Source organism: Emydura macquarii, unplaced genomic scaffold (assembly GCF_026122565.2).
Source record: "Emydura macquarii macquarii isolate MOO-44397 ecotype Brisbane River unplaced genomic scaffold, CSIRO-AGI_Emac_v2 contig_3305, whole genome shotgun sequence".
NCBI lineage: Eukaryota > Metazoa > Chordata > Testudines > Chelidae > Emydura > Emydura macquarii.
In genome coordinates this window covers 3,586,637-3,600,231 of record NW_027133442.1, presented here as the reverse complement: position 1 = coordinate 3,600,231, position 13,595 = coordinate 3,586,637, and the positions used below count along the sequence as shown (strand labels likewise).

Here is a 13,595-nt window from a genome sequence, read left to right as displayed (position 1 = left end):
ATCTAGTTAGGATTAATGAAACCTGGTGGGATACGCTGCACAACTGGAATGTTAAAATCAATGGTTATAACCTATTTAGGAAGGATTGAGTGGGCAAAAAGGGGAGGGGGGTGTTGCACTCTGTCAAAAATGGCATTTCCCATTTCCAAATCACTGATAACTCAAAAGAAAATGACCCTGAATGCTCATGGATGAAAGTCCTAACAGATAAAGCACAAGATGAGCTATTAATTGGTGTCTGCTACAGCCCACCAAATCACACTAGGGAACAGGATGACTGGCTCCTCACACACCTGTGTAATGTCTAGGGGAAGATAAAGCTGTGTGATCATGGGGGAGTTCAATTTGAGTGATGAGCTAGATGTGTCATGCTCACAGCATTCAAAAATCCTTGGAATTTCTAAAGGTTATAGATGGCAATTTCCTAACTCAAAAAGTGGTGCAGCCAACACGAGGGAGTTCTATATTAGACTTTTGTCTTAACAGGTAAAGAGGAACTAAAAGTTAATAATAATATAGATACATGTGATCATGAATTGATCACTTTTATAATGTGCAAGCAGAATAAAGTCCAGACCATTGATATATATGGAGGGGAGGTCCATCAATGGCTATTAGCCAAGATGGTCAAGGATGCAACCTCATGCTCTGGGTGTCCCTAAGTCTCTGACTGCCAGAAGCTGGGACTGTACCGCAGGCGATGGGTCACTCGATAATTGCCCTGGTCTGTTTATGCCTTCTGAAGCATCTGACGCTGGCCACTGTCAGAAGACAGGATATGGGATTAGATGGACCATTGGTCTGACCCAGTGTGGCTATTCTTAGGTTCTTATGCTTAGTGCTTTAATAGGGCCAATTTCACAAAGCTGAAAATAATTGAGCCAGATCAGCTGGGAGGAATAATTTACTGAGAAAAATGTGAATGATAATTGGGAATTGTTTAAGAATACCTTATTAGAGTCCCCAAAAGCCACAATCCTATAACTGATAAAGGAGGTTGTGCTGGTTTAAAAAAATGTCTGTGTGTGTGTGTGAATAATATGCACACACCACTGAATGCAAGAAAGGGAAGTCAACAGTAATGAACACTCCTGTGACAGGCTCCTGCGCGCTCCCTCATCTCAGGGTGTGTGTCTGAAGCTTCCTCACTGCAGGCTTCCCTTCCCTGCTGCCAGCGCCCTGCTTTATAGACACCCCCCTATTTCTGCCCAGGTGAACTTCATCCCCAATTCAGCCTCATTGCATTCTAGCTCCCCTCCAGGGCAGCCTATGCTGAATTGGCCTCTCTTGCCTCCATTAACACTTCCAGGGCTAGCATGTGGGGGGAATGCCACATCACAAGTGTGAGAGGGTGGAAGGAGGAAGTCAGACAGAGTCGAGAGAACAAACCAGGTCTGGGAGTAAGTAGACTGTAGTTGTGGAGCATAGTGTCACTGGGCTGGAACCTGGAGTAGAGGACAGGCCCAGGTTCCTCTACCATCCACCAAGGCAGTGGCACAGCCTAGGACATAGAATGGAAGACTGCCTGGAACAGCAGAGTGACAGCTTGTCCAGAGAGACTTTAACAGACCCCGGAAGAGGGAAGGACTATAGTGACCTGGCTGGAAGGCCAATCCACTAAGAGGGAGCAGCTGAGTCACAATGAAGACAACCAACCAGAGCCCTGGAAGGTGAGACTGAGGCAATGAGCTAAGCCACCACAGGAAGGGTTATCCAACCAGTGGTGAGATAATCCCCAGATGAGCCACAAGGAGGCGCACCAGCAGTGAGTAGTGAATCCCATGACAGCCACACATTAAATGGATTAAAAACTGGCTAACAGATAGGTCTTAAAATATAACTATAGAGGGGAATCGTCACTGAGTAGATGTGTTTCCAGTGGGGTCCTGTAGGGGCCGGTTGTTGGCCCTACGCTATTTAACATCTTTGTCAATGACTTGGAAGAAAACATAAAATCATCACTGATACAGTTTGCAGATGACAAAAAAATTGGGGGAGTGGTAAATAATGAAGAGGAAGGTCATTGACGCTAAGTGACCTAGATCACTTGCTAAATGGGCACAAGCAAACAACAGGGGGTTTCATATGGCTAAATGTAAATGTTTAGCTCTGGGAACAAAGAATGTGGGCCACATTTACAGGATGGGGGACTCTAGCCTAGGAAGCCGTGACTCTGAAAAAGATTTGGGGGTCATGGTGGATAATCAGCAGAACATGAGCTCCCACAGGGATGCTGTGGCCAAAAAGGCTAGTGCACTCTTGGGATGCATAAATAGGGGAAATCTTCTTGAGTAGGAGTCAAGAGGTTATTTTACCTCTCTGTTTGGCACAGGTGTCAGTGCTGCTGGAATCGTGTGTCCAGTTCTGCTGCTCACAATTCAAAAAAGATGTTGATAAATGGGAGAGGATTCAGAGAAGAGCCCCAAGAATGATTAAAGGATTAGCAACCTGGCCTTACAGTGATAAGACTCAAGGAGCTTAGTCTATTTAATTAAACAAAGAGAAGGTTAAGGGGTGACTTGATGAAAGCCTGTAAGTACCTACCTGGAGAACAAATATTTAACAATGGGCTCTTCAGTCTAGCAGAGAAAGGCATAACTTGAACCAATGTCTGGAAGGAAATTAAAGCTAGACAAATTCAGACTGGAAATAAGGCATAAATTTGTAACTGTCAGAGTAATTAAACAGTGGAACAATGTCCCAAGGGTTGTGGGGGATTCTCCATCACTGGTAATTTTCAAATCAAGACTGGATGTTTTTCTAACAGATCTGCTCTGGGAATTATTCAGGAGCAGTTCTCTGGCCTATGCTAGCTAGGAGGTCAGAACAGATGGTCACAATGGTCCCTTCGGGTCTTGGAATCTCTGAATAGCCAGCTCCCCACACGCCAGCCCCTCCTAGAGCCAGCACCCCTACAGCTTGCCATCCCCTCCTGTAGCAGTACTCATCCACTGCTCCCCCACCCCTACGCCATGGCCAGAGCTATCCTGTTCTCTACCAGTATCCCCTGTTCAGGACCCAGCTGGCTCAGGGGCTGGGCTGCAGCATTGCTGCTTGTGCTCTGGTCTCTCCCGGGCTGCTGAAGGATCTCTCCCCAGCATCCTTCCCACAGCCGGCTGCACCAGGGTGTAGCTGGCGCTTGTGTGGCTCCTTCTGCCTCTGCATGGGACAAAGCTGGCTCTGCTCAGAGGTCAGCAATGAGGTCAGTTTCTGCTCCTTCTGGCCTGGGGCACTATGGAGCAGCAGGGCGCTGGGTGCCCCTGTGGGTGTGTGCAGGGGGCATGATCCTGCTGCACTGTGTGCACAGAGACCAAGCAACTCCAAGCATCTGGAATAATTTTCCTCTGTGCATTAACCCCAGCCATGCAGGGGGAGAGCCCAGCATAAATTCACTCCCCTGCTGGCTGGCTGCCTGCCGGCAGCTCCAGGCCTGGCCTTTGGGAAAGAGCCAGCAGTTGCTATAGCAGGAGAGGCTTGAGAGGATGGAGCCCCTTTTGCAGGGATTGGCACCCCAGCCCACGACTTGCTCCTATAGCCATGGCAGGGAGCGGGTGGCTTGTGGAAGGGAGTGAGGGCAGCCTGTGTGAGAGGGCGGGCAGGAAACCAGGAATCTAGGTCCTGGGAGGCTGGCCTTTCCCTTAGGGTCAGGATCAGTGAGAGAAGCCCGCTCATCCCCTGGTCATCATGGCACAGAGCTCCTACATGAGGGGGCGTCTCAGCAGGGCTCCTACGACTCCCCTTCTCCAGGGACAGAGCATCGGCCCAGAGAATATTCATTCAGAGCATCGTTAGGTGGAGTTGCAGTAACGGCCTTGCTACGGGGCTTCCCAGTCCCCAAGCCCTGCTGGGACCTGGGGTGGAGGCCAGGAGAGGGGAGCCAGATGCCCTGAAGTGATGACAGCCAGGGAATGCAGTTAGGGCAGCGCTCCCTGGGCGACTGCTGCTGCCCAGGGGACGGTGAGGGGCTGTGCGAATAGGAATGTGGCTGTGGGACGGGCTGAGCGCATGGGAAGTGGCTGTGTCTGTGAGGGACAAGCAAGGTGCTCTGATCTTCCCAGCCCCCCGTGCAGAGTCGGCGCTTTGTGGAGATGTGTGCGCTGGAGCAGCCCCCACTGCAGACAGCCTCGCCACGCACAGGGACTGGGCTCACCCAGCGGGCATGTGGCTAAGAGGGGACCTAGCTTCTGCTGCTGGCTGTGGGAATGGGGAGCAGGAAGAGTGTTTAGCAATCAGAGCTGGCCAACACCTGGATTCTCTCCGGAAGGCAGCATGGCGTAGTGAATGAGACTTGGATCCTGTCCATTCCTAAACTGTAAAAAAGCAGGTTATAAGAAACTGAAGTCTTACAAAACCGATCATTCTGGAGGTCTGTATGTATCTTGGGCACCCTTTGGTCCAATGACCCCAAAGGTGCCCGACAAACTCTCTCTTGGGCCCTGAACAGGCATACCCAGTTTCCAAGCCCATCTGACTGGGGGTGTAAACTTCAGAGAGGCTGGAAAATTCAAACAGAAGCTTAACAAAGAGACAGCTCTTGGTGTCCCATAACCCTCCCCCCGTCCCTCCCATGCTTTCTGTCACCCAGCAGAGAGAGAGCAGGACTCAAGCTCATCCCAAAAGAAGCAACAGGCCACGGCTGCGCAGATAGCAGGAGGCTACAGGGCGTGGGCTCTTGTTTATTGGAAAAAGGAAGATGCTCATGAAAAAAGTCCAGGGCCAGCAAGTCCCATTGGGCCTCTGGGAACCAGGTGGCACTGGCACCAACGCCGCTCCCCTGGGGGATCCTGCACTCCCGTGGCAGGAGCAGGCAGCGGTGTTGGGGGGGGGGGGGGCTGGTTCTGAGCCAGCCCATGGAGGGAGAAGGTGGGCGTGCAGAGAGATTGTCCGATGAGAAAGAAACAATCAAGGGCAGAACGGGTGCCCACCTGGCACCACTGGAAAGACTCCTCACCTGCCTCCAACCACACAGTGTGGTTGCGCAGGGAGCGCATGCAGACTGAACCCTCCTCCCTCCCCGGAACATTCCCAGCCAGCCCCCAGCCCATCCCAGAGCCATCGCGCCGTGACACACCAGCAATTAAAGGAATGAATACAATGAATACATCCCTGTCACCTGGCGCAGCCTGTTCCCTCTGGCAGCATCTCCACGGTGACCACCAGCTGGCCTCAGGGGCTGGCCCCCATCCGCTCCAGTGCCAAGGCCCCGTGCCACCACGGAAGTGACCGTTCCCAAGCCCCGTGCTCAGCGGGATGTGGGTGAACGGTCAGTCTGTCCGTGCGAGGCCAGGAGGGGTCGCTCCCCGACTCCCTAGAGGAACCAGCATGGGACGGGGGCTCAGCAGGCACCGGGAATCTGCCATCGTTAGGCTCCAACCCAAAACAGACATGTTACTCTGGGCACCCGTCTGCGGTGCCCACCACAGGTCACGTGTTCTCCTGGGCCAGCGCCGCAGGGCCAGGTGTCTGGTTCTGGGATTTTGGCCGGGGCGCGGACTTGTGCTGGAGCTCGGCGCTGACTGCCACCGGCATGTGGTGCAGCTGCTTCTGGTGCTGCACAAACATGCAGAGCTTCAGCGCGATGGCCAGCACGTTCTTGCCCATGAAGATGCCCGAGACCCGGGCGTCCCTGAAGAAGACCATGTTGCTGCCCCGGATGAAGATGGTGGCAATGTTGATGGTGAGCAAGCTCAGCATGGGGTAGAGCATCATCCGGTGTGGCACGATGTTGAACCCTTGCATGCTGATCTCACACAGGGAGACGCAAGGGAGGGTCAAGAGCAAAATGTAGCAGTAGAAGAACATCAGGCCCTCGGCCCAGAGGGGCAGCCCTTTCTTCTGGGGCTCCCACAGGTTGGCCTGAATGTCCAGCACGTCCAGCATGTCGACGATGACCCAGAAGAGGCGGTTGCGGAGGTCCTCCTTCTTCTTGAATGTCCGGACGTAGTCCATGTGCTCGGTGGCCACCAGCAGCACATAGAGAGCTGGGATGCAGATGGACAGCAGCAGGGTCAGGGCCTTGCGCGCCAGAAGGTCCAGGCTCTTCCGGTCAGCCTTGTAGTTCTGGTAAATGAAGTAGACCTTGATCTCCAACACGAAGATGTACAGGAACCAGAGGATCATGGCATAGCCGCGCTTGGCTGTCCTCACCTCGGCCCCAACCCAGACCGCCATGTACCGGAGCACCACCAGGAAGCAGACATCACCCACCGAGACCATGATGCAGATGCCCAGTTTCCTGGAGCCCTGGTTCTGCTCCACCAGATAGGCATCCATCAGCACCAAGCTGCTCATGATGAGGACTGTGGAGAGGCAGATGTGGGGCTTGTTGATGGACGGTGGGGGAACCATCCTGGAAGGAGGAAAACATGGGTCAGTCAGGCAGCAACTCTGCTGTAGGGCTCCCTTTGTTTTGGGTGGGTGGGGGTCAAATCTCCCCCAGCGTGGTGGGCCGCCCGTTCCTTCCTTCCACCTCTCTCCCAGCCAGCTGTGGGCAGCGCAACGGTACAAGAGCTGTGGCAGGGCCAGCTGGTCCCTGGCAGGTAAGAACACTGGAAGTTCCCACTTCCTCCTCCTGCCCCTTCCCCAAGAACATCCCTGTTCCAGGTCCCCCACTTCCTCCCGTCGTACCTCTCCCAACCCACCCTCTGCCCCTCTCCCAAGAGCATCCCTGTGCCAGGTCCCCCATTTCCTCCCAGTTTCTTTTGTTGCTCTTTTTTACAGTGCAAATACAGCAGAACCTCAGCGTTATGAACACCAGAGTTACGAACTGACCAGTCAACCACACACCTCATTTGGAACCAGAAGTGCACAATCAGGCAGCCGCAGAGGGAAAAAGAAAAAGCAAACTTTGTACAGTACTGTTAAAGGTAAAATACTTGGGGAAAAAAAAGGGAGACCAGCATTTTTCTTCTGCATAGTAGTGTGTCAGAGCTATATTAAGTTAATGTTCAGTTGTACTCTTTTGAAAGAACCACCATAACATTTTGTTCGGAATTACCAATATTTCAGAGTTACAAACAACCTCCATTCCAGAGGTGTTGGTAACTCGGAGGTTCTACTATGTAGGTAATAAAAAATAATACTATAATGTGAGCACTGTACACATTGTATTCTGTGTTGTAACTGAAATCGATGTATTTGAAAATGTAGAAAAACATCCAAAAATATGTATAATAAATGTAAATGGGTATTCTGTTATTAATAACAGTGCGATGAAAACTGCGATTAATCGCAACTATTTTTTTTCAATGTGATTAACTTGTTTTGTGTTAATCGCTTGCGTTAACTACGACTCACTGACAGCCCTAATTGTCAGTGATGGAGAATCCACCATAACCCTTGGTAAATTGCTCCCATGGTTAATTATCCTCATAGTAAAAATGTAACCTTATTTCCAGTCTGAATTTCTCTAGTTTCAACTTCCAGCCATTGGATCTTGTTAGACCTTTGTCTGCTACAATGAAAAGAGCCCATTGTCAAATTTTTGTTCAAGTAGAGACCTGGCTTTAAATACAAACCCTGTTACACCCTGCGCTCCAGTGCAGCTGTTATGTCCTCAGGTTTCTGTGTCCTAAAATGACCCTCACAGGAGCACCCACTTGCCCTTATTTTGTTCTGAAGCCTTATAGACTCATAGACTTTAAGGTCAGAAGGGACCAATATGATCATCTAGTCTGACCTGTCAGCACAATTTACTATTCTTTAACATGCGTGAACGTGAAGGGGTGAGGCCATGTTATTTGATAAATGTCTTGTAGTGTCACTTTGCCATGTGACATTCAAGTGGCTTTTGGTTGGATAAATATCTCCTGTGCCCAGACCTATCTCGCTGTGCACAGAGAAAGCTGGAGCAACAACTCACATGCAGATCCAGGGTGCTGTTACCTGGGCCCTGTGTTTTAGCTTACTGATTTAGATTCCTTGACTGCTGGGGCAGGGAAGCTCTTCCCTGCTCATCCTCCATACTTGCAGAGCATGCTACACATACCCCTTCTGTCTCTCTTTCTGGCCTGGGCACAGCACTCGTGCAGCTGCTGCTGCTTGCTTCATGGGGAAAAGAGGAGGAGCAGAGCCAGGATCCTAACTGCTGCTGCTCCGCAGCTGCTCTGGAGAGAAGCCAGCACCATGGCTGAGACAGGAGGAGGAGAGCGTTTGTCCCGGTGGAGGCATCAAAGCCCCCTGCTAACCAGCATGGCTGGTGACTAAGCCTGGGACAGTCTGAGGCTATGGATGCTATGGGCACAGCACACTGACCCACACTGCGCCCTGGCAGAGGTCTCTGCTGGGGCTCTGACGGTCCCAAGTTAAAATCCTGCTGAGCGCCTGTGCACAGAGAAAAATAACTTGTGATCATGCAGCTAAAGGCTGCGTCATAATGCATATACCCAATGGGGCACAGTCAAATTTGCAATGGTAAACTTCCATCTGGGATGGATGCAGCTACCCCAGCTGGAGAGAACAAGCTAAGCCGTCCCCAGTCAATGGGAGGAACCAATGGGGGAGTCAGAACAGCTGAGAGCCCCCACGCTCTTGCTTACACTAGCCTTTCTCCTTCTGCTTTCCCTTCACCCCCAGCACTGGGGGGCAGCCCCAATGGCCTTCCGACACGGAGGCCACCATGCCAGGCAGGCCTGCTCCCAGCCGGGTTAGACAACACGTGGGTAAACACCCACGGCTGCCACCTTAGCACTGCCTCTGGAGGAGCTGAACTAGGGGTACCAATGGTGGGCCAAGACAGAGTCCTGGGAGTGACAGGGGCCATCAGCCCAGGCCCCAGCTGGAAATGCAGCATGGCAGCAGACCCACAGGCATCATCTCGCAGAGCAGGGGGCAGACCATGAATGCACAGCCAGGGCCAGGCCAGGCCCAGCGCGTCCTATTCCAGGTAGCGCACTCCCAGAAAAACGCTGACAACTGGAGGGAATTCAGAGAAGAGCAACAGCATGACCAGGGACTAAAGGGTTAAAAGAGTTCATTCTGTCTGGGCTCAGCTAAGCAAGGAGGGAGGTGCTGTGGGCGTTGGATGGAGGAGAAATAGAACCCTAGACAGAACCCCTGCTGCAGAGAGGGGTCTTCCCACGGAGGGCCCCCAGTGCTTGGGGCATTACAAATCCGCTTGGCCACAGCCCTGGAGAACGGACGGCAGGGCCTGTCCTGTCCTTGTCCAGCTCTCATATGCGTCAGTTTACGCCTCTCTTCTGGCCATGGCCTCAGCGCCTGCCCACACAGAACCCAGCCGCACCAGTGCTCTGGACCTCACTGTGTCTACCAGTTCTCAAGCCCCTGGGCCTATAGTCCTGGTGCCCCAATCCACCTCTTTGGTCCTGGCTCCTGGATGTCCCCCCACTGCTGGTGCAAACCGCCCAGGCCACGAGGGCCGATCCAGCATCTCACTAGCTGCCGCTAACCCCGTCAGATTTAGGACTGCCCATGCCAGGGGACACGCTGCTGTACTAGTGCCAAATAGCCAACCCGGGCTAGCTTGGACAAGGCTTCGTACATCCCCCTATTTCCCCTCCATGTGGTGCACGCACCCAGTGGGACAGGGCCCCTGCCCGCCTTGGTGTGGCCAGCCCAGCGGGGGAATGCCAGCTGCCAGCCCCCAGCCACCCCACAGGGCCTGTCTGCACCGGGGGGCACCAGCCCAGAGGGCTGATCTGCCAGCACCCCAGGGACCCCCTGTCCTGGCTCCTTGTTTCCAGGGCCTGTGGAGTCAGCCAGGCCCCGGCCACGAGCCTGCAAGGGGGGAACCCCCAGCCGGGCCCCACCAGCATGTGCCGGGCCGGCCTCGCTCCGGGGAGAAGGGGGAGCTGCCCGGTCTTTACCTAGCGCTGGTCTCCGGCGGCCCCTCTCCGCGGCCCGCCGCCACGATGCCGCTTCGCCCGGGCGGCCCGCGCCTGCTCCCAGTTCGGGTCCGGGTCCGGGTCCGGACGGCCAGAGCCGGGCGCTGCCCGCTCCGCAGGGCTCGGGCGATTGCCGGGGCTCCGGGCCCCTCGGGGCACGGGCAGGCAGCGGCTGGCGGCTCCGGGGCTCTCCCTGCAGCGGGAGCCCGCAGGAGCCCGGCGCCGGGGCTGGGGGAGCGGTCGCGGCGCTGCGAGGTCCATGCCCGACCCCGGGGCCCGGGCCCGGCCGCCTGCGCGCTGGCCCCGCGGAGCTCAGCGGCCGGGTTCGCCTCTCGCTGCCCGCGGCTCGCCACGGTCTCCGGGGCTCCGAGTCCCCCGCCGGCCGCTCATAGCTCGGCCAGCGCCTCCCGCAGCCCGGCCCGGCCAGGCGCGGCTCCCCCGCGCGGCGCGGTTGGGCTGGGCTGGGCCGGAGAGGCGGCGGCGGGGGGTGACTGATCCTGCTAGAGGGAGCGGGGCCGAGCCGGGAGCAGCACAGCTGGGTCTAGGTCTGGGTCTGGCTCTCCACTAGCGCCGCCCTGGACAGAGGCGGGCAGATAAATGCCCCTGTGTAGGGTCCGCAGACAGACCCGCCAGCATACACAACGCCGCAGGCAGGTAGCCGGGCTGGTCCCAGGACATTGGAGAGACCGGCCGGGGGAGGGTGAGAGGCTTTCCTTCTGTCGGTTGGCGAGAGAGCCTAGCCCGCCCCGAGCAGAGTCTGGGAAGTGGGAGATGTCCTCAGAGCAGAGGATCCCTGCCAGCTGAACACAAGGGGGGACAGATGGAGGAGCAGAAGTTGTTAGCACATATTTCAAGGGGCCTTTCAAAGTGAAGTGGCCCCTGCACACCTTTCCAGCCATAGGGGAAAAGGATAGAGAGAGAGAGAGAGAAAAAAAAAAGCTCGGGGTGGTTAGTGGGTTATAGATGGTTGTAAAGCGATAAGCCCAGTGTCTCTGTTCTGTCCATAATATTTAGTGTCTAGCAAAGATATGGATTTAAGCTCCTGGGGTCGTCTTTTGAAGGTGTCGTCAGGTTTCCTTTGAGGCTGGGGACTGAGAGGTCAGGTATAGAATGATCTGTCCCTTTGAGATAAGTGTTCACCCGCAGGTGAAAGTTTTTTTTTTTTTGTCTTTTTATCATTTTTCTGTGTGAGCTCATGCGAGAGCGGAGCAATTGTCTGGTTTCACCCACATAGCTGTTACTAGGACATTTAGCGCCCTGGATGAGGTGCGCCACATGTTGTGTAGGATCCCAGGGGCTACTTTGGGTCTCAGGTAGAAGCTTCTCTGATAATGTTTCAACAAGATGATTGAGTAAAATATGAGCGAGGATTTACCACCACAGATAGCAGGAAGATACCCTGGTAGTTGTCACAGTCAGATTTGTTGTCTTTATTTTTGTATAGTGTCATTTGGGCTTTGCCTTCACTAGCACTTTTGTTTATTAGGGGTGTGAAAAAAACATGTTTCTGACCAACATAAGTTTCACCAACAAAAGCTCCGGTGTGACAGCACTATGTCGGCGGGAGATGTCCTCCTGCCAACATCGCTACCGCTGCTCGTTGGGGCTGGTTTAATTATGCCAGCTGGAGAGCTCTCTCCCATCAGCATAGAGTGACTGCACGTGAGACCTTATAGCGGTGCAGTTGCGGCGGTACAGCTATGCCACTGTAAGGTCTGTAGTGTAGACATAGCTTATGATTTCATCTTTGAAATCCTCAGGAATTTTCTCAGGTTACCAGATATTGTTAATAAGTTAATGTAGATAGTTAACAGTTTGAGGGCCTGCATGTTTAAAAATTTCAGCTGGTATGTGTATCATGCTGTCTGGAGTGGCTCCCAACTGTGAGTGCCGATCTCACAGCAGACTGTCAGAAAACAAGGGCAGACACCCCAAAGTGGTGGTATATTCTTTAATTAGATTTCACTGAGCCAGTACCAAATGTAAACTCCTGGATCACTATATCAGTCTTATCATGAAGTCACGGACAGTCCCCTTAGACGTTCCAGTCTATCTTGCCATCCAGACAAACTGAACTGTGTGATAAAAGGTTATTAAAACAAAAAAATCACACCACATCAGGTTTCTCCCAATCCTAAGAAACCAGTCACTTACTCCAGATCCATTGGGACTTCAGATCTTACCCCAAAGACAGCTCTGGCAGCCAATTCTTTAAACTAACTACAGGTTTATTAGCTAAGAAAAAAGAATGAGAGTTATTGAGAAGTTAAAGCACGTAAAATACATATACAAGTGAATCACATTTTGAAACTCCAAAATGATGGCAGTGATGTAATAAACTGCCAGTTTCCCAAAAGACTCCAGATTGCCTCTGGGGATCTCTGCTTTGCATCCAGTACACTTCCCTGTAAGCGTCCAAACAGTCCACAAATACAGGATCCTTCTTTGAATCCATATTTATAGTTTCTTCCGACAGAAGACAAGCTGACTGTCTTTCTACCCATCTGGGCTTTCCCTTTGACGAGGATGAGAGAGGGATGCACTTTGAGTCTCTGACCTCTGGCCACCAGGCGTAATGGCCACTTGCTTTGAAATTAGCCTTTTCTGCTAAAGCCCTTCATTAGCATTCCCCATGGCTTCTTTGATGTCTGATGAGTTATTTAGTTACAGGGATATTTACTATGTAAATGTTCGCTATTACATTATGGCAGGAACAGATAAGTGAAAACAATACAAATAACATTCTGCTAGTTTCATGAAGTTTAAACCTCTGAATACACACTTATACATTTAACACTTTGATCTATATTAAGGTGACCAGATAGCAAATGTAAGACAAGGTCCTGAATATCAGGACTGTCCCTATAAAACTGGGACATCTGGTCACCCTAATCTATACTAACACACAAGTGAATTGGTCTGTACTTCTGACCAGAGTTGGCACCTGGTTTGCTAGCATCACAATGTTGTCTTTGCCTGGTGATTTACCTGACTTCATTTGTTTAATAACTTTTTGTGGTTCCTCAACTGTAGGTAATGAGGCTATTTCTTCATGTCTAGGGTGCTGGCTTAGTTCTCCTTGTCTCTGTGAGTTGAAAAGAGAGGGATGGTGGAATATCTCATTAAAATGCTGCACCCATCTTTCTGAGATGCTGCTTCTGTCCTGGAATAAGGTGGAACCATCTGAACTCTTTGGTGGTGCTGGTCCCAATTTCGATGGGCCATAAGTGGAGTAAAGAAACAACTTTGTGCTGTTAGTATCAACGTAATGCTCTATTTCTTCTGCTTTCTTTTCCTCACCAGTTGTTCTGTAGAACATAAAGCTGTATCTGCTGAGCCTCAATCCTACTCCATGACACTTGCTTGCAAGACTGTATTGGTGCATTCAGTGCATGCCTAGAACACTGACTGTGTCTATACTTGATTGAAGAACTGATGATTTGCTAATGTGATTCTGGGTGAATTAATACATTGTTGATTGGTTAAGAATAAAACATCTGATTTAAGAAATGCTGTCTAAATAAAAGTTGACCTGAAAAAGTTGAACCTGACCAACTTTTTAAAGACTCATGGGTGCAAGTTATCCAGGCCTTCTGATAATGGGCTGGAAAGAACTTCATCATCCTCATGTGATATGAGTACATTATTCTGCTTCTTTCCAGATACAGAATAGAAATATTTATTGAATACTTCTTCCTTTTCTGCATCATTATTAACAATATTATCTTCTCCATCTAGTAATGGGCTTATACC

At 51.9% G+C, this 13,595-nt stretch overlaps 1 protein-coding gene across 1 annotated transcript; it reads right to left on the bottom strand.

Moving 5' to 3' along the window:
• Positions 1-5,110: 5,110 nt before the first annotated feature.
• Positions 5,111-10,497, bottom strand: LOC137143179 (transmembrane protein 121-like). Its single transcript, XM_067532824.1, has 2 exons — positions 9,825-10,497; positions 5,111-6,349 (listed from the first exon to the last, which is right to left on the bottom strand). Exon 2 carries the CDS (start codon positions 6,346-6,348, stop codon positions 5,425-5,427), a length of 924 nt encoding a protein of 307 aa, XP_067388925.1. The 5' UTR covers position 6,349; positions 9,825-10,497; the 3' UTR covers positions 5,111-5,424.
• Between the last annotated feature and the right edge of the window lie 3,098 nt (positions 10,498-13,595).